The sequence below is a fragment of the Apodemus sylvaticus genome, chromosome 1, assembly GCF_947179515.1.
Source record: "Apodemus sylvaticus chromosome 1, mApoSyl1.1, whole genome shotgun sequence".
In the NCBI taxonomy this organism is placed as follows: domain Eukaryota; kingdom Metazoa; phylum Chordata; class Mammalia; order Rodentia; family Muridae; genus Apodemus; species Apodemus sylvaticus.
Window position 1 is genome coordinate 80,159,959 of NC_067472.1, and position 25,477 is coordinate 80,185,435.

Below are 25,477 nucleotides of genomic sequence, written 5' to 3' on the forward strand. Positions count from 1 at the left end.
TTTCTCTGGCTATGGACTTTGCCAGCCTTTCTCTTTAGCAACTTTCTGAGTTGGCAAACTTTGGATTTCATCTCCACTGGAAACAACTCTTCCTAGCAAGATCCTTGTCATCTAAATGAAATTCCTTTCTTCTTGGTTTGTCTTTTGAGTGTCTGCATGTGCTTCAAGCTTAGTCCTGGTGAAGTGAGACCAGGAGGAAGCTGGGCATGGTTTAAATCTGCACTGTCCCTTCAGAACTAGCATAGCTTTCCTTGGTACTTTCCAGCCTGTGGTTCCTCATCTGAACTGCACTGCTAGTGAAAGCGAGTGCTAGTGGGCTGCTCCCTGAGTCAGTGTGCTGTGTGCTTTAACATCAAGCCTGGATGCAGGTGCTTGAGAAGAAAAGGCTGAAGCAGGAACCTACTTTATTGGTTTGTGTTCCTGACACTCATAATAAACAACATCCCATCACTTGATATAGCCTTCAACTTAGCCTGTTACAAATACATAAAAGACCAGAATTCTCAGGGAATATGGGGCGGCTGGATATGTAATGTAGATCCTAGCCCAGAGCTCCCCACAATGTGAATATACGACGGTGCTGTTACCTGCTCTTAGTTAATGTAGCATGCACTTTGTGCTATTGTGGTTTCTGTGTTGTCATTATGACACTTTAGGAAGGATGTATTTGACACACGGTTTCAGAGGTTTGGTCGATGGTCTGTTTCTGAGTTGGTGAGGCAGAGCTTCATAGCAGAGGGCGTGTGGTGGAGCAGAACAGCTCAGCTCAGGTGGACAGAGGCAGGGTTGCCACCCCTGCTAGCAGCGCCCTCCTTTTTGGTATTCCATCAGGGCCTTGGTCTACTGGGATACACCCAGAGGCACGCTTCACTGTCAGTCTCGGGCTTCTTCACCAGGTGACCGAGGTCAGCCTCAAGGGGGTCTCTGCAGGATGAGATCTTTGTTGTCCCATAATACTTTAGTATTAATGTGTGTATGTGCTCACATATGTGGAGGCCACATGGCCACATGGATATGTGGAGGTCAGAGGGCAACTTGCTAGTTCTCTTCTTCTACTATATGGATTCAACTTGAGGTTGTTAGACCTGATGGCAAACAAACTACTTACCTGCTGAGCCTTCTTGCTGATCCCAGCATGTTTTTATACCATTGTTTTAGTCATCAAGATGGCCCTATAGAATGCAAGAATCTGCATGTTCCCTGAGGTCACAGGCAGCCAGATATTTGAGGGCTCAGAGACTGCTTTTGTTACTTTATTTGCTCTGAACATATTCTAGAAGCATTTGTATGAGTTATCTTCAGAGGACTTGGCAACCCAGTGGAAGCAATCAGAGATGGGCAAATGATGAGAGGAACAGAGATTTACAGAATGAGTATTTAAAGGAAATTTTTTAGAATGTCTGTGGACCAGCTAGCCCAACAATGGCTGTCTACCAATAAAGCCAGTAGGTATTCAGTCCATGAGGCTGGATGTCTCAGCTGATCTTCAGTATATGCTGGAATCATGAAATAGGCTCTAATGCTAGAAAGGGAATGAACTTGCTAGCAAAAGCAAGCAGGCAAAAAGGGAGCAGGCTTCCCTCTGGCTCCCCCATCCTGATTTAATCCACTGCAAGCAGCTCTGCTGGTCTTGGTTCATTTTCTGGAGGAGTGACCCATACCTTCATCCCTGAAGGGTCTGTGCCCTTTGTCATCTGCCTGGATTAAGTTGTAGTTTTCTAGTGACTTCCTCACAGGACATGGTAGCACCTAAAGATTCTCACCCTTCCTAACTCTGTTACGGTTTAATATAGTCCCTTATGTTGTGGTGACCTCTAACCATACATTTATTTTCATTGCTAGTTTAGCTACTAAATTACATAAGTTAGCTACTGTTATAAATTGTAATATAAATAAAATAAATAAAAGATAGAAGCTTGTTAGAGGGGTTGCAATCCACAGGTTGAGAACCACTGCCCTAAATGAGTTCCTGTACTCCAGAAATAAGATTTCTTGCCTCCATTGTGGAGAAGTTGTCCCCTTGGTGATCTAGATCAGTCACCCCTTCAAACACTTCTTCCTTTCTAAGCCTCTTGGCTTAAGGGCATTAAAAGCCCAAAGTGACTAGAGGAAGTCTGAACTTCCAGTTCAAAGGGAAGTTTAGTCTGGCTCTTGGCAGAAGAACTCTCTAGTATGGAACCAAAACTTTTAGGCCTTAGAACTTAGGGTTTTAGGAATAAAAACCAAAAGTTTTCCTAGAGGGGCATTAGAGGTGATAGTGAGTAGAACTATCCCCTTCCAGCCCTTATTTCCTGGACCCATGAATCCTGGGTCCCCTGGCTATGGGAGAAACGTGTACTGACTGAAAGCTTTTGGAAAACCCCACCCCAGTCCTCCAGGCTGCTACCTAATTGGTACTGTAACTGTGTCTTCAAAAGGCCATTTTATCTTTCTATTAGGCTAGCTGCTTCAGAAAGATGGGGAGCATAATAGTGGACCAACTGTCACATTTCTCTGGCTGTGGACTGAGGGCTACATTCACATTGCCTCACTTAAACCCATGATATTCAGCCAAAGGGAAATGGGTAAAAGAACTGTCAGAAGATGTAGAACCCTTTGTGGTTTGCTTGTTTGGAGTTGGGCATTATCTAGTAGCTGGCAGGCTTGGTCACTTCTTACCAGTATAGTTGGGGCTCTTCCCTTCTGGAAGAAAACCTAGCTTAAGCCAGTTGCTGAAGGTCCCTCTTCTTTCCTCTTGTGTTTCTAGGAGAGCATCCAGAAGTCAAAAGCAAAAAGCTACGCTACCAAGATGAGGCTGACCAGAACGCCCTCCGGATGATGACCCGGCTTCGTGTCTCTTGGTCCATGCAGGAGGATGGGTTGCTAATGCTCTGCCGAATTGCCAGCAATGTCCTCAACACCAAGGTATCCCCCATCACCCCAGTCCCCTGGGAGCAGCCCTTTGCTGTGCTTTGAGAGGTATGGCTCTGGACTTTTCCCATTCCTGGAGGCTGCCCAGAAAAGCATTTCCCAGAATCCCATGCACTTGTACTACCAGCCTACATTTCTCCTAGCCTTCAGATGCATGTGTACTCTGCCTGGCTGCAGTGGAGTAGGCCAACCCATTTTGTTCTTGTCTGCCTATTCCTTCTGTGTTGTCTGCCGTAGAGGCTTGGTGTGTTCTGTACCATGAATACATTGCTTTCCACCTTGTAATTTTGGTACCCATGGCCCTTGGAGTAGCTGTACCCTAAGGCAAAGACACTTCACATTTGTTTTCCTGGCCATAGTCCTATGTACTTGTGTTACAGACTCACTGTAATTTCCCTGCTTTGCTTTCAGTCAGCAAACCCTTTCTTGCTTCTAGTGGTGACAGGTTCCACAGCTCAGCCAGACTTCCTACGCTTCACATTCTGACAGCACCTCGGGAATCCTGGCTCTATTTCCTGCCGGCATGATGTGCAACAAGGCATGAGCAAACTCATGCTTCTTTACAGGGGGCAGCACAGGACATGAACTCCTGTCAGCAGGGTCAGGGCCCCTGCAGGTAGTGATGCCAACAAGTATAGCAGTTCCTAAGAGCTGATCTGTCCTCATCACCAGCACACCAGCCAGGAGAAGCCTATGAGGGCCTGCGTTGCTTTCTCCATCCTATTCTGATCCATTTGTCGCTAATCCTGTACCCCACCCTCTCCTAAATATCATCCCTATCTTTTCCTAAGGAAGATAGGTGCCCATTACCATCCTGAACTCTATCTGCTACCTCTCACATGGCTCTTTATTGCAACACTGGTTGCAAGGAATGCCTCTACCCTATCATGTAGCCAACCATTCTTCACTAGAACTTGATGACATCTTATCAGAGTTGTTAGAAATATCACCTGTCTTTGAGTCCCTTCCTGTGTGGTATTTTCTGACATGTTTTGAGTCTGAATCTTAGTTCATGTCTACCACTGTGATGCAGATGATACAGATGTTACAGATGTACATGATGCAGAATGGCTCTGAGAACACAGAATGTATCAGTCTTTAAAACTCTCTACCCACCTCCCCCATTAAGGTGATGAACACCTTTAATTCTAGGAGTCAGTTCCAGGCCAACCCTGACTACACAGAGAGAACCCTATCTCAATGTAAAAAGAAAGAAAGAACGCTATACCAAAGCACATTTACTCTTAACTTTACCTGGTATAAGGCCTCCCTCTCAGTGCTTGCCAGAGCACACAGTCGCATAGGATGTTGAGGGCTTGACCTGTTTTCCTGTACTCAGGCCTCACTTGGCACAGTGTGGGTAGGCAAACATGAGGTGTGAGCACTTTGACCTCCTTGGGGAAACAGGCTCCCAGGATACATTTGTTCCCAGTCCTTTCTGTTACCTGTCATGAACATGGGCTCTGCAGATGCTAACTGTCACACTCTGTATTTGAACTAGGTGAAAGGACCATTTGTCACCTGGCAGGTGGTGCGGGACATTTTGCATGCTACCTTTGAAGAGTCTTTGGATAAAACATCTTACTCGGTTGGACGAAGAGCTCGCTACATAGTCAAAAATCCCCAGGCTTTTATGAACTACAAGTAAGCCATATTCACAACTAGGTTGTGCCTAGACCCCTATTCCAGCATTCCAGCTTATCAGCCCTCACCCCACTAGTTCAGACTCAGGTGTGGAACCTAGATGGAGTGACTTGAGTACAGTGACTGTCAGGGTGCTGGAATCTGGAGGTGGTTCTGGCACTTCTATGTATGTGATCCTATAGCTCACCCTTGGGAGGTGCAGAGCAAGGCTCTCAGGCTGCTGGTTCACCGTTTCTGTCCTGGTTACTCATGCATAGAGGTCGGACACTGACTGATGCTGCTGTGATCAGAGCAGCCCTAGGAACTCTGCGTGGAGCTTGCTCTTGGGAGAAGCAGGACAGACCGAGGATCATTGAACAAAAACACCGGATCCTCTTGAAAGGACTGCTTGTCCCCAGATACTTTTAGATGGGACCCAGGTCTTACGGGGACAGCAGGTACCCAAGAATCACAAAGCATCTTCTTGACTGCAAGGTCAACCTACCATCTCCTTACAGGCTTTCCAGACCTTCCCCAGGGGACTAAGGGGGGGGAAGCCAGAGAGAGTCTGTGAAGTTGGGGGACAGCTACAGCGTGCTACCAGTGCAGGAATTGGGTAGGGTGGGAGGAGGGACAAAAGAATCTCCTATATTGTTCTTGTTCCAGATCAGACAGGGAGCCTGGGCACATAGTGATTCTGCAACTGCAAGTCACCAGCCCTGTGGGTCTCCACACTACATGCTTAGGGCCTTTCTTATAAGAAGCTGCTACTTCTTATCTGTAGAATGTTCTCGTTTCCTACCTGAAAGAATTTTCTCTGAAGGAGAAATACCCACTTAGTCCTATTCTGGGGAAGAGGAAACACCCAGAGAGGTGTGTCAAGGTGGTAGAGAGCTGGCAGAGAAGAAAGTCTGAAGCTTGGGCTCCCTAATCCCAGCATAGCCTGGGATAAAGAAAATAAAGGGCATCAGGGGGTGGAGGGGTGGGGGGCAAGGTCAGCAGGCCTGGGTTCCGTCTTCCTGTGTCTGTCTCCTGGCCTCTGTCCTGGGAATGGGGTCATGTGCTCACCTGGAAGTGGGATGGTAAATTAAAAAAAACAAGGTCAGCTATCTCTGCCCAACCCTTTCCTTTCCCTGACAGCAGAGATGGCAGGCTCTAGCTGGTGAGGCCTTTTTCTCCTTTGGAGAAAAAGTGGTGGACCTGTTTCTCCTTTGCCCTGTTGCATTTTCCTCACACACATGGACAGACCGGCAGGCAGCCAGCAATGCTGTGCCCAGCAGCTCGGATAGAAACTGTTAGTGTACAGTTGTTTACAAATCACACACACACACACACACACACACACACACACACACACACACACACACACACAATGCATGCACACACTTTTGTTGGTCCTACCCAAACCCTGTGATAGGGAAGGGCTGAAGGGGAATGTTACTGTCCTCACTCTCTTCCTGGAAGATAAAAGCCAAGATGGAAAATGTGGTGTTGACCAGCCTGCCTTGGACTGGGCGCTGCTCACTACGGTGCTCATGCCCCACGCTAGTTGTCCCACCCATGCCTAAGTGGATCACAGCTGAAGCCAGCGCTTCTGTGTCTGACACGGGAGGAGGTGCGACTTGCAGCAGCTCTGGGTTTTCTCTCCCCCAGGGTCTGCCTGGCAGAAGTGTACCAAGATAAGGCACTTGTTGGAGATTTCATGAGTCGGAAGGGTAACTACGAAGACCCAAAGGTAGGTCCCGTGCAGTGGCAGAGTCCAGTGCACTCTGAAGACAGGCATTGCGGGGCTGGCTAGCTCTCAGGACCATTAGTCCTGACTCTGGGCATCATTGTGAAAGGTGACCACGTTTGACTTGCTACTTTCAAACGCTGTTGAGCTTGGGGTCTGTTTTGTTAAGAAAACAAAGTCTTTAGAAATTGCATGCGGGCAGAGGCTTTGAAGCTGCTCATGTGGACCAGATGGCACTGACAGGAAGGAGGTAGCTGTGCCATCTCAGGTACTTCTCCCTGTGCTGGACCTGCTGCCAGGGAAGCCAAGGAAGCAAACATGGCTGCTCTTAGACCAGATGAAGAGTGCACCAGCCTTCACCACATGGAGCAAGCCTTCTCCCAAGTGAAGAAGACCCAGGCGTAAGGGTATTCACGAGGGTCGGGAATGCTGAAGTGCACACACCAGGCAAATGCAGCCTCGTGAGGCTGAAGACCTCACCTGTCCTATAAGCCTAGCAGTCCTGGCGTGGTGGTTTGACCCGCTGACTCATCCTGAAAGTCCGGTCTTACTGTGTCCCCACACCAAGCCATAGCACCTCTGCTAATAAGAGAGACTGAGTAAGTACCAGTCAGTACGCATGTCTGCCCCGAGGGCTTTTTAGAGGTATCTACTCTGGCCTGAAATTTGGACGCTAGGGATAGCTAAATAGATGCAGCAAAAGAGGGGTTATAACCGCCTCGGAACACAGTACCCCAGGTTTGTAGCCAGGTGTGATATGGGCCGCGGCCTGCACAAGTCCAGGGAAGAAGCCCATCTTCTCTGGTTGTATACATCCCAAGCTTTTAGGGGGTCCTGGGCTACAGGAAAGGTATGAGGCTGAATGGAAGCTTCTCTGTGACATGCTCTGCATGGGGCAGCTGCCCAAAGGTGTGCATGAGGGCCTGGAATGGCCAGCTCCCATGAGGCAGCCAAGGAAGACCCAGCTGAGAGAAGGCATGAAGGGGGCAGTGTAAGTCATGTTTGCCATCTCTCCTCAGGCTGGGGGGAAGGTGGGCTGTCAGTGTCACTTGACTCATGGCCTCAAGTCCTGGCATAGCAGTGAACATTCACCACTCGGTGACACGTGGACTCAGGATAAGAGGCAGGAAAGACCGCAAGCATGATGTTTCTGGGATGTGACTGCCAAAGGAGTTTGCCCATGATGCCCTTGGTGTACACACAGCCTCTCTCCCATGAGAAGCCATAACATCAAGCTCTTGTGTTACAGGTTTGTGCCAAGGAGTTTAAAGAATTTGTGGAGAAACTGAAAGAGAAGTTCAGCTCTGGCCTGAGGAACCCCAATCTTGAGATCCCCAACACACTGCAGGAACTCTTTGCCAAGTAGGTGTATTGTCCTCAAGGGGCAAAGCCTTTCACTGTGCAGGTTGGTAGCAGACATTAGCCAGCTGGTCAGTGCCTGCCTGGCTGTACTTGGCTTTGCAGTTGACCCTTCAAGGACCACCTGATGTTAGGTGACCTGAGGTTCTGCTTGTCCTGGCACAGATATTTTTCCTCCCACTGAGTCCCTGTTGCCCACTTAACTAACGGAGGCTATGTTATGTGTGTCTTTTGCCAAGTGTGTTGGTGTTCTTATCAGATAGCACCATAGCCAGATGTCAGAACAGCTGTATCCATCCCGTACAGCTTCAGTCCTGGAGAGGCAGGCACAGGCTTCTGTCCCCAGACAGGATCACAGAGCTTGAACACTAAGCAGGACCAGGGTTCCTACCAAGTTGTCTCATAACAGAGCCTGTGCTTTCTGGCTCAGCCACTTGTGTAGAAAGGAGAGTAAACCAGGCCTGTAGCCACAGCAGCCACAGCAGCGTCCAGATACGGATGCCTCCTTCTCCCTCCTCATGGAGATACCCTTTGGTCTCAATGTTTCAATTGGGGAGCACACTCAAAGGTTTATTCAGTATGAATATGGTGTCCAGTCTTTCAGATGTCCATGGTAATTGCCCTTTTATGTGTTTGGTGATACAGATTTGTGTAACTGAGGCTAGCCTTGAACTCACCATATAGAGCAGGCTAGTCTCTAACTCTGAGCATTTCTCCTGCCTCAGCCTCTTAATCCTTAGGATTATGGGCATGTGTCACTATGCCCAGCTCTAGCTGTTTTCTGGGTTTTGTTCTTAATTGTCAGTAAAGCATTTGCCAGAGTCCCCATGTGTGGAATGTACGGTCTATGCTCAGTGTTTAAAGGGATCTCTGTCTATGCGCATGCTCGTAAGTGATGTTTTCACATGTGTGCGTTCACACAAGAGGCCATGCCTGTAAGTGATGTTTTCACATGTGTGCATTCACACAAGAGGCCATGCCTGTAAGTGATGTTTTCACATGTGTGCATTCACACAAGAGGCCATGCCTGTAAGTGATGTTTTCACATGTGTGCATTCACACAAGAGGCCATGCCTGAAAGTGATGTTTTCACATGTGTGCATTCACACAGGAGGCCATGCCTGTAAGTGATGTTTTCACATGTGTGCATTCACACAAGAGGCCAGTTGTAATCCTAAAAAAAGACAAGTGAAGATTTAAAAGCAGAGCTCTGAACAGTAGAAAAGAGCTGAGTTGTGGGTGTGGCTGATAACACTGAGTTGGGTCCTAAGACTGGGGTCCAGGCAGAACAGAAGATCCATCCCATGTAATGAAAGGGGAATTTTATGTCAATAGATTTTAGGTAAAATTTTTACTATTGCAGAGTTGAAGTTTTACTTTAGTTTTGGTGAGACCAAAATGGTTTTAACCATTAATTCCGTGAACTTCGATTGACTTAGGTTTCAGGTGAGGTGATACTGCATAAAGCTCACAGAAAGGAGAGGAAATGTTCTGTTCTTCTGCCATTGGCACTGGTGTTTATTTGCATTATTTATTTGTATTTATATCTGTGATACTAAAGGTTAAACAGCCCTTCAGTTTTGTCGGTGGTAGTTTGTTTATGTATTTGTTTTTTGAAGCAGGGTCCTACTTATAGCCCAGGCTGGTCTTGAATTCATATCTTCTAGCCTCATCTCCCCAGATACCGTATTACACTGTGCATTATCACATCCAACTTACTTTGTTATTGACAGATAATAATGGTATATCTTTTCAAGGCACCTGATATTTGTGTTATATGTTGTGTGTTATTAATTATGATGTGTAAGCACAGTACATCACTGAAACTCATTCCTCAGCTTCACTGTAACCTTCTTCCCTCTGCTTGTCTTTCTTCCTGGCTTCAGTCTCATAGGACTTCAGTCAAATAGGACCTTCCTATTTGGTTTCCATGAGATCAGACAGACCTCCAGCACCTTTCTAAGAGCCAGGCTGTCATTGGCAGCACAGACGGCAGGGACAGAATCCCTAAACAAACTGCATAGCTAGACTAGCTGATCACCAAGCTGCATGTGTTTGTGAGAGATCCCTGACTCAGTAAATAATGTAGAGAGTGATTGAGGAGATACTCATGGTCAAACTCTGGCCTACACACACGCATACACACATATACACATACACACACACACACACACACTTGCACACACACACACATGCTCTTGTAAATACCTATAAATAAGCACCCCCCCCCACACACACACACATACATCCTGGTGCCCCTGCCCATCCATGTGTAACCACTGTGCTTTGAAAGAGCACACTGACTTTCCTGCTCCTCTAGTCGTAAGAGTGGACTTATTAGTGGTGAAACCTGCTGGCGTTTCTGCATGTGCTGAGTTCGAGTGTCCAGCCTTTCAGCCATGAGTGGCCACTGTGAGCAAGTGCCAGCTCAGTGGAGGGCGCCCTGCCCCAACGTCATGCTCTTCTGCCTCCTCCACAGATACCGAGTGTTGGCGATCGGGGATGAGAAGGACCGTGTCAGGAAGGAGGATGAGCTCAGTAGGTAAGTGCCATCTCAGCTACAGCCAGAGCAGGGGTCTTGGGCCGAAGCCAGCCCGCCTCCTGCTTTTGTGAATAAATATTTCTTAGAACACAGGCCATATCTATTTGCTGTACTGTCTATACTCTCTCCTTTCTGTGCTGAGAAGTTTTAAATAGAACCCATGGAGTCCTGCCCTTTATAAAAGGTATGGGCCAAGCCCTAACTTCAGCTGTCACCGGTCTTACATGAGTGCCACCCAACAGAAATTTTTTTTCTCATCTCATATAAGAAATATTCAGTGTTTGCAGTACAAAATGATCCTGTTTTCTCATTAGAATCATGGATAGAAAAAGTGTAGCTTTACTAGCTGGTTTAGAAGCTGGTTCCCCACCATATTGTCCCTTACCCATTAAGGTGTTATTTTGTAGAGACAAGTGTCTTACTCTGTTTCTCACACTGGCCTAGAACTTGCTCTGTAGGGCAGCTGTCTATCTCAGCCTCCCAGTTTTGGGATTACAAGCAAACATCTAGCTGGAAACGTGTGTGTGTGTGTGTGTGTGTGTGTGTGAGAGAGAGAGGGGGGGGGGAGGGAGGCAGAGAGACCAAGAGACTGAAAGACTTGAACAATTAGTAGGTCCTAGAAACTGCCATTTAATGTGGTTTTGTGACTGTTTCGGCATTCATAGAAATTTTATGGGTTAGAACTGTCTTAACTAAGGGTTCTTGTGTGTCTACTCACTGCCTCAGGGGTGCTGATATGGGCAGCAGCCTCCCACAGTTCTATGCTTACTGTGTTTCAGTGTGGAGGACATTCACTTCCTGGTGCTACAGAACCTGATCCAGAGCACACTGTCCCTCTCTAACAGCCAGTCCAATTCTTGCCAGTCCTTCCAGGTGGGTGCCAGCCTAGGGATGCAGAGCTATGTGGGCACTCGCTCACTCTGCTCGGCCCAGCTGTGGAGTCTCAGGGGCCCTGAATGCCTTTCGTTCTTATTTGTTAGAGTTTTGACTTGTGTATTTGTTGCTGTTATGCTCAAACCCAAGGCTTCCTACATGCTGTGCAAGCACTCTCTGTCCCTGGTTCTGATTCAGAGGCCCTGGACCACTGTCTCGGTGTCTTTTCCTGTTGTTATGATAAAGTTCTCTAGTAAGCAACTCAAGAGAGAAAGTCTTATGCCAGAGAAGTCAAGAAAGCAAGAGCTTGAAGCACATGGTACCTTCGTTAAAAGACAGCAGTGAACGCTTGCTTGCTGAGTGTGCTGCTTAGGGCCTTCTCTCCATGGCTCCCAGCCAAGGAGTGGAGCCTCCCAGAGTGGGCAGGCCTCCCTAACTCAGTTACCGTGATCGAGATGATCCCTCAGGGGCATGCTCAGAAGTCCGGCCAGGTGACCCTAGAGTCTATAAACTTGACATTTAACACTAGCCGTCAGTGACTCCTTTTATGCTGGCACATGCCCTGCTGGGACTACAGACACCTAAGTAAGGCCTGTGCCGTAAAACTGGAGAAGGTGGCACTGCCGAAGGAAGATACCTGGTTTTTTTTTTTAATGTTTGTATCAGTGTTTGACAGCATGACCATCTGTGAGCCACATGGAGTACACTGCCCACAGAGGCCAAAAGAGGGAGTCTGCTCCCATGAAACTGGATTTGCACACAGTTGTTAGCTGCAATGTTGGTGCTGGGAATTGAACCCAGGTCTTCTGGAAGAGCAGCCAGTGCTCTTAACCTATGAGTTTTCTCTCTCATTTTTCTTGCCCATTTTTTGAGATGGTCTCACTATAGTCCTGGCTAGCCTGAAACTCATTACGTATATCAGGCTAGCCTTGAATTCACAAAAATCTGCCTCTCAAATACAGGAATTAAAGGTGTACACCACCATGCTTGGCAGAAAAGTGCTTTTGATACCTTGCTTCAGAGCATTGCCCTGGCCTGGGCTGAGCAGCAGTGGACATGCTGGTCCCTAAGTATCATCTGCTGTCTCCCGCTTTAAGTCGCCTGGTTCACTTGTTTCCCACAAGGACACCTAGGATCCCTGTATCTGAGAGTGCCAGCATGCACTTGTTTCCAGGTAGCACTTACTTTCTTGTGCCTTTTGATAGTGTTCACAGTTCCAAGTGAGAACCTGGTTATTGCTGTAAACTGTCCCTTGACCTCCTGGGCATTCTGCAGTTGGAGAACACAAAGCCCTAAGTACGTCTGAAATAGAGAGAGTGGACAGTGAGGCAGAAGTCCCAAGCACCCAGCCATGGCACACCAGTTCTTTGTTGGGCTCATACTTAAAAAGAAAGCAAAGATACCTCAGCAGGGAGTCCAGGCCAGTAAGCTGCTCCAGAGAAGAAAGTAAGCAGCTGCCCTTCACCTCCAGCTCCAGGACTTCTGGCCTCAGATGGAAGGTGTCTAAGTTCGGCTTTGTACCCCAGATGCTTAGGAAATCACCTGAGAAAGACTGCCTGACCACCCACCCCCAGAGCAAGCAGGGTGCTTCTGTGGCTACCAGAAGCCAACACTGAGGACTTAAGGGCCATCAGTGACATTAGAGGCTCATACAGTGCCTCTTAGGACCCCCTGCAACCCAGGTTCGCAGACAACTACAGAGATACTTTCCTGTAGCAACCTAGGCTCTCAGGATCCAAGTGGATAAACCCCACAGTCTTGGTCAGTGTGGTCCAGCACACAGTAGCAGGTGCCCTGCATGTGATCAGGAGCAGAAGTCATAGAAGGCTGAGCCACAGTGCTGGCCACAGATGTTTCTCCACTTTGTTGTGGTTTTTTGAGACAGGGTCTCTCTGTATAACAGTCCTAGCTGTCCTGGAACTTACTATGTAAACCAGGCTGGCCATGAACTCACAGAGATCCACCTGTCTCTGTCTCCTGAGTGCTGGGATTAAAGGCTTGTGCCGCCATGCCTAGCTTCTGCCCCACTTTTGTAGGGTGAAAAAAGTTGGAACCTCATTCTCTGCCCCATGCAGCCCATGCAGTCATTCCCCTGGGGTCTAACTGTATACCCAGGTCTGGCAGTTAGACTGCCTAGAGAAGTCACTGTGGACCTCAGATGGCTTCCTCCAGGCGATCCCTCCATGTGACACAAGCCCCAAATGACCACCCAGCCCCTCCGCAGTGAGGTCACTTTGCTTTCTTAGTTTCACTCTTGCCTCAAAGCAAGGCTTTGGAGTGTCACTTAACTCTTGTGTCTCTGCACTGTCACTAAGAGACCCCAGGATCCCTAGCATCCAAGAGCCGGAGTCCTGTGGAGACACTCAGGCTGCTTAGCTGAGGTAGTCTTGCTGTGAGTGTCCCCTTGTAGTTTCGATGATGCCATGACTGGCAACTCTAGCAACTCACCCTTCTGTGTGCTGTTCCAGATCTTCCGCCTCTACCGGGAGTTCCGGGAGCCTGTGCTGGTACGGGCCTTCATGGAGTGCCAAAAGAGGAGCCTGGTCAACCGACGCCGTGTCAGCCACTCCCAGGGGCCCAAGAAGAATCGTGCCGTGCCCTTTGTGCCCATGTCCTACCAGCTGTCCCAGTCCTACTACAAGTGAGTATGTCCTCGAGCAGAAGCCCAGCGCAGGAGGCTCTCTCTGCCTGTCTCCCATGCAGGAGTGCTGCTGCGAAGCAAGCAGGGGAAAGCTAGTAGTTCTGTAAGCTTTTCAGGTAGCAGTACACCCACCTAGTGGGCTAGCCTTATACCTTCCCCATTCTTCTCAGAGCCCTTTTGTACCACCTGCACAGGGCTGGGCAGGATGCCCTCAGAACCTCTGTACTGCCAGGCCCTGATTGCCAGTGTGGGAAGTCCCTCACTCAGCATATCATGCCAGCCTCAAGTTAGCAGGGGCCATGTCTGGACACAACAGGCCTACCACTAGTTCTTTTGGCTTCTCCCATTACAGCTCTTCCTGCCCCCAGGTCCTTACCTGATGACCTTTGGACTCCTTTGCTTCTGGGGTCCCTACTCTCTGGGCTTCTGTCAGAGGATTGGCCTCTGCTTACATCTGCAGGCAGTAACATTGGACACACGTGTCCTGTCAACTGTCACAAAAAGAGGTTCCTTCAAATGATGTCTAAGAAGAACTGAGGAGTAGTCCCTGGTTCTGGAAAGGCTCAGTGCAGCAATATAGGGCTAGACCAGAACAGGAAAGTGGGAAGGGGTGGATGAGGGAACAGGGGGAGGGAAGAAGGCTTGTGGGACTTTTGGGGAGTGGGGAGCAAGAAAAGGGGAAATCATTTGAAATGTAAATAAAAAATATATCGGGGGTGGGGGGGTGGAAGAGGTTCTTCCCTGGGTCATGTTGGCATGAGGCACTGCAAGGCCTTTAGCTTAGATGAAAAGACTGGCCCCACCTTGGATGTACAAGGTGAGTTGGGGAGAGATGTCTGGACTACATTGGGCAGCAGCACTGTCTCCCGTCACAGTGGGCAGGAGTGCTTCAGGCATGAGGGTGAAGGCTGTTTTGAGTACAGTGACTTCTATAGAGTGGCCTAGCACAGGCTTCAGGAGCAGCTCTAAAGTAGCACCTCCTTTCTGCCCTGCCTACAGGCTGTTTACCTGGCGATTTCCCACCACCATCTGCACCGAATCCTTCCAGTTCTATGACAGACTACGGACCAACGGCATGCTAGACCAGCCTGATCATTTTTCTTTCAAGGACCTGGATAACAGTGACCCTTCAGATGACCTGGTGGCATTTTCTTTGGACAGCCCTGGAGGATACTGCGTAACAGCCCTGGCCCTCTTCTCTTTGGGTCTCCTCTCTGTAGATGTCAGAATCCCAGAGCAGATCGTGGTGGTGGACAGCTCCATGGTGGAGAGTGAGGTCATGAAGAGGTCAGAGCCCAGAGCAGCAGTCACATGGCTCTGCTCACAATTTGGGAAAGGCATGGTCATGTCCTCTTGTTGTTGTGGGAGCACCAGGGTGAGCTGCTCAGCCATCTGGTCTGAGCATATGGTTTATATACATACCCTCCTGGGAGGTGTAGAACCCAGAAGTTGAATCAGGGGCCTTCTCTTCTCATTTCTGAGACCGTCTCAAAATTCTCATTGATTCAACTACACTGGCTGGCCAGTGAGTTCTTGGGATCCAGTGCTTGGATTATAGACCTGTCCAGTTTGGGTGGGAGCTGCGGGGCAGTGTCCAGAGGTTTCTGTTGGTACCTTCCTAGGGGGTCACAGGAAGTGCCACAGGGAAGGAAATGTGAGCTGTGACAGAGCCAAGCAGGGCCTTCCTGGAGAGGGGAGGGAGAGGGTTTGGGTGGTGACTGAAAAGGGGGCACATCAAATGATTGTTGTCCATGACAACAGTTGTGACTCAGTGCTGGGTGTGTGGCAGGTGGGCCAGGGCCAAGGCCAGGCACCTAGTTGTCTTCTCTTTTGCAGCTTGGGGAAAGATGGTGGCTTAGATGATGACGAGGAGGAGGAAGACCTGGATGAAGGTTCAGGGACCAAGCGCCAGGGTGTGGAAGTAAAAGCCCATCAGGCCTCACACACCAAGTACCTGCTGATGAGGGGTTACTACACAGTACCTGGCATGGTCAGCACGCGCAACCTGAACCCCAATGACAGCATCGTGGTCAATTCCTGCCAGGTTAAATTCCGACTACGCAACACCCCTGCATCTACCCAGCTTGGGCCCACTGGTGAGTGTCCTGCCACACAGCTCAGGTATGGAGCAGCCCTGGGGTTCCTGGCACCGTGGCCAGGCATACAGCCCTGGAGCTCTGAAGAGTGGCATTGCTGTCTGTAGCAGTCACCTCGTTTTGCCTGTCCATGCTTCGTGCCTCTGATCTCATTTGTGGTACCTTCAGAACCTCAAACCCCATAGTTTATGACACTGTTGAATCTTGTCCTTTATCTCTGTGTTGTCAAAAGGGACACTTCAGCTTCATTGCCACCACTCACCTCCTTTGCGGGTGTTGATCACTCAGGAAGCTCTAGATAGCATAAACCTTTTCTCTTGGCTGGGAGAGAATGGGACTGGGAAGGCCCTGCCCTTCTCCACCCTGCAGCCACTGTCCTTTGTATGGTCAAGGTGGATGGTGTTTGCTGTCACTTTACCCAGTCAGAACTCTATTTTTTCTGAAGTATGAATCACACAAAAATACCATGCCAACCTATAGGTTGTTATCTCAGCTAAAGAAGCCCTCCTGGCTAGTGAGTAAAAGCCGGACTACATGGAAGGTGCCTGGGGCAGCACTCAGGGTTAAAGGGTAGGGAAGACATGAGGTTTAGGAAGGGCTCAGGACAACTGCAGGGGTGTGTACCTATAGAGTTACATACCAAGAGTCAGCCTGCTAGGGACCAGTATGTCCCCGGAAGGTAAACTCATGGCTCCTTAGGGAGCAGTGAGCTAGTTAGTGCTGGAGCAGATCTTGCCTCAAACAACCATATGTGTTGGTCCCAGGAAGGGTTTCTGCTTGCTTATTTTTTCCCTTCCCTCATGGTCTTAGGGTTCACAGCTACACCACTAGAGGAGCTCCAGGCTGGCCTCTCCTGCCTCCCTGCCTCCTTTACCAGCCTGGTGGATCCACAGCTGCACACCTACTGCCCAGAAGAGTTTGCCCACCAGATGGCACAGTCTGGGTACAGCGCTGAGGATGTGGCTGCCTCCCTAGAGATCCTGCAGGCCGTGGCAGCTACTGACTCCTTTGGGGTTGACAGGGAGAAGCTGAGCAGACAGTTCTCCACCTTGGAGAAGGTGGCGGACAAGCGCACCAGGACGTTCCAGGACTATATCCAGGTGAGCGGAGCTCCGCCATACCGGTAGAAGTGACCACTCCACTCCAAAATAGACACACAGTGCAGAAGTGGTGCCTGCCTGTGGTTTCCCTTTATTAATCAATTGCTAGTATTTAAGTCAGGACATATCCCCTAAGCTCCATTGACCTCCATAACCTAGCTGAATCCTGGAGTGGCTGTCCCTCCCTGGGATAGGCCACATCCTCCATGTCTCTGCTATCATTTCCCCCTCCCCACAACTCACAGGCATCCTGCACTCCCTGGACTTACCCGCTACCTGCCTGCTCCCTTGGAAAGGACCCAAAGAATGTTATTCCGCCTGCAATGAGCAGCTTCTGGGACTAGGATGCAGAGCGGTGGTCCGATTTGGAGCCTCCCATGTAGGATCTTTTTTTAAGACATGGGGCTGACTGAGACCGTGTAGCCTCCAAGGGCCACTGCAGGAAACCCAGCCAGAATAAAGGCCAGCGTGCCTGTGACTGTGAGAAGTTTTTAGCACAGGGGATGCTGTTTTAAAGTATTCTTTCTCTGACTGTAGCCTTGGAAACTAACTGCGAGCCCTCAGATATTCTCAGGCTATGGAGCAAGAGCCTGCTGACCCCAAGAGGTTTGTAAGCCAGGCACTTACTGGTGACCTTAGCACACCAGTCAGGGTGCAAGGTCTGGTGCTATCTGTCAATGGATTTGAGGGGTTTATAGGAGAAAAGGAGTGCTGATGATTTGGGGGACGCTACCTACACCAAAGCAGATAAATGGGGTCAGGTGTAATCTAAACACAAGGGAGTCTTATCATTGTGTTGAAACCAATGACTGCCTCTGGGACTGTCAGGACCCGCATGAGGACACACAAGGCAGAGTCATAGAATCCTATCAGTTGGAGCTAATCTGACTTCAGACATCAGGCTGTGTTGTGAGTGACACAGTAGGTATAGAAAGAGCCCACAGAGACCCATGCAGCTTGCAGCTCCAGGGTAGATGCTAGACCCTGAGCTTACGACACTAGGTCCTGAGCTTGTGATGCTAGGCCCTGAGCTTGAGACGCTAGGCCCCGAGCTTGAGACGCTAGGCCCTGAACTTGCGATGCTAGGCCCTGAGCTTGTGATGCTAGGCCCTGAGCTTGCTGCCTTCTCAGAATACTTGACCCTAGTCAGAGCCATCCACCCCACCTACCTGGTAAAACCCATCTTCCCAACAGACCCTCTGCCCCTTTTTTCTAGGACCTCTTGGAACAGCAACAAGTCATGGAAGTTGGTGGCAACACTGTGCGCCTAGTGGCCATGGCCTCCGCCCAGCCCTGGCTTCTGCATTCAATGCGTCTGAGAGACAAGGCCTCAGCGGATGACAGCCAATCCAGACTCCCTGAGGGGTCTTCCATCGAAGACCACACCTCTGAGGGGGCAGCCGTGCCTCCAGCCAGCTCCCATAGCACTAAAAAGCGTCCCTTCTGCTCTGTTCAGAGCCCTGAGACTGATGCTGAGGAAGCCACCAGGCTCCCTGCCAAGAAGCCCACACTGCAGGATGTCCGTGTGGCTGTCAGTCCTAGGCCTGAAGTGGAAGAGCAGACAGAGGCACAGGCCTCTGCTCAGCTGGCAGCTCCTGAAGATGCAGGTGCAGGGGCCCCCCAGCAGGAGAAGCAAGAGAATGTTGGTGTGTCAGGCCTAGAGCAGCTGGGCTGTGAGTTCCAGCTTCCAGAAGGCTCTGAAGACCCCAGAGGTACTGACTTTAACACCTCTCCCATCTGTGTCTCTCACGTAGATAGTAGGCTCGAGGCTACTACCTCAGACTGGAAACCTGCCCTGCCACCCAAGGCTTCAGCTAGTCATAGTAGGCCTTGGGTGTGTTCAGAGGCAGAAGCTCCCTGCCTTTGGCAGGTGTTTCCACAGGGCCAAGCCACACAAGTATTGAACTTGCTGTAGTGACCATGGGAAGGTTCTCTGAACAGAGGAAGCTTACTCCTAGAGGCTCTGAGCTTTGGCCAGTGGCAGGGCGTTCCCCGGGGACTTGCTTCTGTTCCTATGGGCTATCATTGCCTGAGAGCTTTCTACAGTCGCCCTGTGGTCGAGGCTCTTGGCCTCCACCATACAGAACCTTACTCTGGGTAGAAGGCAGTTCTTTTTGGTCACTGCTTATCTACTTTGGTGCCCGTTGAATGAGGGGAGAGGGTGAGGCACGTGGCCTCCCACTTTGCCTTCCAAGAGCCTGCCACCTTTCCTCTCTTACAGGCCTTACAGAGAGCAACATGGCCCAGGCAGCGTGGGAGAGGTAAATGGGATCTTTCTCGGGGAGGGCAGAGCGTGAAGTCTAGTATGGCCTCAGCTTTCAGGCTAGTGGAAGACTTCCACCTAGTGTCTGTCACTGCCTGAAGCTCTTTCCTAGGGTGCGAGCTTATGTAGTTTGTCCTAAACAGACGTTCCCAGCCAAGGACTTTCACACTCCCCTGAGCCTCCGTCCACAGCCCACTGTATCCTTATACCATCGCAGACGAAGAGAGGGCCTTCACAACCAGCCTATGGCCATATTAGGCAGAACTCAGAACTGCCTGCCCAGGGCAGCCCCTCAATCCTGTAGCTGAGAGATGGCATTCCAGAAGGGTTGTACTCTCTGCCTTGAGGAGGCACCTTCAGTGGCCCTCCCCGGTCAGGGCCCTCAGAGTCCCTCCTTCCATGTGATGTGGCCTCAGCCCACCAAGGCTTTGTACCCTGGTTCTGACCCCCAAGACACAGATGGACCTTCCATCTCAGCCATGGCCACCAGAGCTAGCAAAGTCTGCCCCATACAACCCATCCGCCCAGGGTAGTGGCAGCTTTGTGCCAGAGGCAGGGCTGTTGTGTGAGAGGCAGTGAGAGCATCCAGTCCAGGCGTTACTTGCACTTAGCCAGAGAGCAAGTGGAGACTGGAGAGCAGTGAGCAGATAGTGGCCACGTTCTGGGCCTCCCTGAGCCAGAACAGCCTGTCTGTGACCAGCATGTCCCCTCCTTCTCCCTAACATCAAATGTCTATCTTACAGCGGCTGTGAAAGAGTGTGTTTCGTCGGTCGCCCGTGGCGTGGTGTGGACGGGCGCCTGAACATACCCGTGTGCAAAGGGATGATGGAGGCTGTGCTGTACCACATCATGTCAAGGCCTGGTGTTCCTGAGAGCTGCCTGCTGCAGTACTACCAGGGTGTCCTACAGCCTGTCGCTGTGCTGGAGCTGCTCCGGGTAGGGCCTAAGACATCTCAGCCCAGCTGTGCTGGGGGCACACAGGGCAGGGGCAGGTTCATGGAAGGCCACACTCCAGGTGACACACCTCAGCGCCTTCTGTCCTTGAGGCCCCCCTGGCTCTTGATTCCTTTCTCCCTTGCCTGCCACAGCCCATCCGTGCAGCAAGCTTACTGTCCCTTGGGTCCATTTGCACTTGGTCTGTCTTACCCTGCCTGCTGTTGTCCTGACTCACACTCGGGGTCACATGCTCACAGGTCCTCAGGAATCCTGGGTAAATAAATGGAGGTGACATGGGAAGCTGAGGACCATGTGACCACTACACAAGCAAGTGCTTCCCAGCCTGGGCTGGCCGCTGCCGAGTCCCCATTCCCATGATGTTCTGGGCTCCAGCTTCCTAACAAATAGGAACTTGGCATTTAGTGTGACATTCCCTGAACTTCCTAGTGGAAAGCCAGCACAGCCTTTGTTTTCTGAAGAGCACTGTCCTCCAGTCACTGTGGCACCCATACCTTCCATATTTCTCCTACCCATCGTGATGTAAACCTTCCTGCTAAGCCCTGCCTCCCTCACGGCCATGTTTGGCCGTCTTCTGCCTGGGAACTGCTATGTACATTTCATAAATGCAGCAAAACCAGATCCCCAGGCAGGTAGAGAGCTCCTTTGTCACCCCACCTTTCTGTATCTGCAGGGTCTAGAGTCCCTCGGCTGTATCCAGAAGCGGATGCTGAGGAAGCCAGCGAGTGTCTCACTCTTCTCCAGGCCTGTGGTGGAGGGCCTGGGTCAGGCCGGCCAGGCCAGTGAGGCCGAGGCACTCTCCTGTCACGAGAGCACTGTCACCTTTTATGAACCTACGCTGGACTGTACCATCCGTCTGGGCCGTGTCTTTCCCCACGATATCAACTGGAACAAGTGGATCCATTTATAGATGCTGCCCCAGGCCAGCAGAGGAGTCTCTGCCTACGCCCCATTGCTCCACCTGGACTGTCCCTTGCGCCCTCTCCTGCACACAACTGTTCCCACAGCCTGGCCCCGCCTAGCCCAGGTGTAGCGACTAGCAGGTGACGTCCGTCCCCTCCACCCTGTGCCGCTCTTGCTCCTGGGTGCCCAGCCTTCCTGCAGGCCCATGTCCTGCCCTGAGCTCAGGTTCCAGCATCAGCAGTGTGAGCGAGGGTGGATGTTGTCTGGGGGGCAGAGCTGAGAAGCAAGCCCCAAGTCACCCGAAACCCACCACACCCTTCAGACAATAGGAAGGGCTTTGTGAAGACACATCACAGGGGTATCTGGCAGAATCTGCTCCTCCTAAGGTGGGGCATTCCAACTTGGCCTGGACTGAGCCCAGGTCTCCCACGGGGACCCCTCCTGCCAGGAGCAAGGCCTGTAGGTTTTGCTTTTGTTTTTGTTTTATTTTGCTCTCTTTCCATTAGATACAAGCCCCTGGCATGTATTTATTTATTTTTTAATTAAAGTGAGATGAAATGCACTTTGTGTATTTGCCTAATTATTGTTTCCCAAAGAACTCCTCATCTTGAGTTTTCACCTTATGGGGGGGACCTTAGATTTTCATCTTTGTTGAAAAATGGAGGCAAGTCTTAGCAAGACTTGCCTTCAGAATGACAGTCTGGGGTCCTGCACCGAGACCACTCAACACAGCTGGCCTGAGCCTCAGCCCCGGGCCCCTTCCTGTGCATCTTTCCTACCTACTGAAGAGGCATGGCACTTGGTGGCCTGACCCAGCTTGCAAACTGTCTCATCCTCTATGTCACTGTGAGCCACACCCTATGAAAAGGGGTGAAGATGACCCAATCAGGGCGCCCAGCATGGCCACGCTGCTACAGCGGGAGGGTGATCACAGCATAAACCCGCCATAATGCTCGCTTGGGGCGTAGCTGGGCCCGGAAGGGGCTGTGCCCCTGAGCAGAGCCTGTCTGCAGAACAGAGGCCAGAGGCAGGTTCCGCCTCAGGGCTCAGAGCCTCCTTTGCTCGGCCGAGATGGGAGGCCTAAAGGAGCTGAAGGGAAGGGCGCCAAGCACGGACACAGCAGCAGTGCCCCTTGCCCCGAGCTTCCAAATACATGGACCGTTTGTGAGGGGACGTGGGGATGAGTGCAGCCCAAGCAGATACAAGGCTTATGTGGGTGTTCGTCATCCCCAAAGCGCCCTCCCATCTTTGTTCCAGCCCCCAGTCCTCAGTATATCCCTTCTCCCACCTGAGCGTCATCTGTCGTCCACTCAGCCCTCCACCCATCTGCCTGGGCACCCACCAACTAGCCACCCAAGCCAGTAGCATCCCTTCCAAACTCCGCACAAAGATCTCCAGAAACCACACCATGCTGGTGGGTCAAGAGGTCCAGAGAGTCGCTGGGGAAGGCAGGAGGCCTCCAGTTAGAGACCAGGTGCTGCTGGGCTGCTGAGAACTCCAGATTCAGAAGAAATGGTAACAAAGACTCCACAGAGAGGCAGTCCAGGGCTGCTGTGCATCCGGACGCCCAGAGCAGGGTGGGCGGTGGCTCCGCCTCGCCTTGGGTCATCACTTCTGCCCCTTACCAAGGACTATCGGAGGTGGCGCTGGGCCCTGGGCCTGCCACATAACAGAGTGGCATGTCCTCACTGCACACTCAGTCCCATGCCTGCCCAGTCTGCTCTTCCTCCTTTCCCCTTCTTTAGGCAAACAACACATCTGGTTCTCCTAGACATGGAACCGCACACGACTCAGGTCTCTTCCTGACACTCGGAGGCCTTTTGGGTTTACACGCATGTGGGCTGACTCTGGGGAGTCGTGCCATTTGATGTGGAAGACGCCCACTGTGCAGCTCGCTTTCCCTCCACAGTATCCCTGGGATACACAGAGCTACTCAAAGACAGCGGCCCATCCTTCAGCACCGAGCCTGAGCACTGGCCCTCAGTAAGCAAGCTCAGGAGGCTTCCGACACCCCCACCAGGTGTTATGGGGGCGCAGTCCCTTCCCTCTCCAAGCCCTGCTCAGCTCACAGCCACAGAGGACTGTCAGAGTCCTCTCCGTTTCAGCTGGCTCTACCTAGGACTAGAGCGGCCTGCCTGTGACCTTCGGTGGAGTGCCTCTTACCTTCTGACCTGCCTGTTCTCCATCCTTTCCCTGGGCTCTGACTGCACCAGTTCTCCAGCTGAGTGAATGTGTGTGTAAGAGCCTGTTCTCACTCACCCACCCAAGACCCCGTTCACTCGAGGCTCGAGTTCGGGCCTTGTTGAATTAAGCTGACACTTTGTCTTCTGCTTAGCATCCACAAATCTCACAAGTGTCCCTTGTCTGGGAGGCGGAGAGCAGGAAAGCTGTCACTGACCCTGCACAGCAGCAGGGGGCAGCAGCAGTCTGTGAAACCGCCCTGAACCCAGGTGACTTCCCATAAAAATGCAATTACTGTGAACACCTGCTTGTGCATCAGACACCACCTGGACCCTACAAAGAAGGGATGTCGCAGCAGCCCCAAGTAGCACACATGACTCGTGCCGATTTCATGCATGAGGAAACTGAGGACCATGAGGTTAAAACAGCTCCTACAAAGTCGGAAGCTAGTGGTAGGGCCAGCGTGCTGGCTTTCCGGCTAGGCTGCCTCCCTCAGAATCAGAGCTTCCTCTACACCACCTGAGGGGAGTCAGCCCCATGCTCACTGAAGAGCACCGGTGTTCTATCTAGGACTATCAAGTTGGGAAAGAAAAGCTCCCAAATTAGTGGGCACAGGCCCCACAGGTTACCATGTGCTTGTGGCTGCAGAGGTGAGCAGTTCTGGCCTCCACAAGCTTCCTGAGACTCTGCCCCCTGTCTGTGTCTTTGCGGGTCCTCTGAGGGCAGCCCTCTTCTCTGCCGCTCCTTCATTCGCTTCTCATAGCCAAGCATCCGCTTGGAGCCCTGCCCCATCTGGGCTTCTTCACAGCGACTTCAGTGCTCCTCCTCCCCCCCTCCCCATGGGGACAGACATGGGACCAAACTCCAGGGCGGGTTTTGTTAACCCACATTAGTTGGGGAGCAATGCCAGGCAAGTGTGTGCTGTAGCTGAAATAGGGGCCCACCTACCAGTTAGTTACACTGAGGCAATGTGCAAACTGGACCCTGTCCTTTACACCTTTGAGCACATGGATGTCTCTAGACCACTGGTCCCCAAGCTTCCTAATGCTGAGAACCTTTAATACAGCTCCTCACGTTGCGGTGACCCACCCAAGCTGGAAAGTGATTTTGTGGCTACTTTAATTGTAATTTTGCCACTGTTGTGAATGGTAATGTAAATATCTGATATGCAGGTTTCTGATATGTGATTTCCTAAAGGTGTTGTGGCCCACATGCTCTGGTCAGGGCATGTCCCCTCTCCAGTTTGTCACCAGGAGGCTCTACCTCCTGTACCAACAGCTGCAGCCACAAAGAGATGAAGCTGACTGCCCCTCATTCCTTGGGAGCCTTTGGCCTGCTTCCGGTGGGTGGTGGGTGTGTCTGGGGCTGGATGGGCCCTGCAGGCTGTGCTGCCTGCTAGGTAATAGCCATGTCTCCACACACAAGGGGAGAGATCTCTCCATCCATGGGGAGGCCAGGGCGAGCACAGCTGCAGAGGGCTTAGTGGACTTGGGCAGGCAGGTCCCTCACTGGGGCTTCTGTTCCAGGGTGAGAGATGGGTTTTGTCTCCTTCCTCCATGCGACCCTGGAGACCCCAGACCACATCACAGTGGGAATGCACAGGAGACATTGGGGTCACCGTGCTAAGTTCGTGGCAGAGTTGATGAAAGCTTTCAAGAGCTTTCTGGGAGGGCAGAGAAGGAATGCTAGGAACACACATACACACACACACACACACACACACACACACACACTCTCTCACACACACAAACACACTCACACACACTCTCTCACACTCACACACACTCACACACAGACACACAGACACTCACACACACACTCAAACACACACACACACACACTCTCATACACACACACTCACACACTCACACACACACACACTCACACACACACACTCTCATACACACACACTCACACACTCACACACACTCTCTCACACTCTCTCACACTCACACACACTCACACACAGACACACAGACACTCAAACTCACACACACTCACACACACACTCACACACACACACACACACTGCCCCCAACACTCACTGTCAGAGGCAGCTCAGAGTAAGGCCAGAAACTCTGCACTACCCCACTCCAGCCCCCACCCCGCTTGTTACCACACAAGCTCTGCACTGTGAGCTGTGCCCCTGCCCGGACCTCTCCTCTCACTGTGGTCCTTAGGATGGGAGCTGTCTTCATTTTGACTTGTTAGGATAATACTGGGGCACTTTCTGCCACAAGCAAAAGGAAGCTACCTCAAACCAGCTTACAGCTTACAAATCAGAGATTTGTCGACTGGTC

The 25,477-nt window shown here is 51.1% G+C and overlaps 1 protein-coding gene across 1 annotated transcript in view; it reads left to right on the forward strand.

The window, feature by feature from the left end:
• The window catches only part of Gtf3c1 (general transcription factor IIIC subunit 1), a 70,294-nt gene extending 48,736 nt beyond the window's left edge, over window positions 1-21,558 (forward strand). The window contains 16 exon segments of the mRNA XM_052199703.1: window positions 2,747-2,904; window positions 4,412-4,554; window positions 6,187-6,268; window positions 7,515-7,627; window positions 10,104-10,166; window positions 10,946-11,039; window positions 13,508-13,680; window positions 14,680-14,967; window positions 15,517-15,776; window positions 16,587-16,876; window positions 18,093-18,588; window positions 19,098-19,137; window positions 19,883-20,075; window positions 20,767-20,984; window positions 20,986-21,007; window positions 21,009-21,558. Of these exon segments, the coding sequence (XP_052055663.1) occupies window positions 2,747-2,904; window positions 4,412-4,554; window positions 6,187-6,268; window positions 7,515-7,627; window positions 10,104-10,166; window positions 10,946-11,039; window positions 13,508-13,680; window positions 14,680-14,967; window positions 15,517-15,776; window positions 16,587-16,876; window positions 18,093-18,588; window positions 19,098-19,137; window positions 19,883-20,075; window positions 20,767-20,984; window positions 20,986-21,007; window positions 21,009-21,140 (2,765 nt within the window). The 3' untranslated portion in view covers window positions 21,141-21,558.
• The last annotated feature ends 3,919 nt before the right edge of the window (window positions 21,559-25,477 follow it).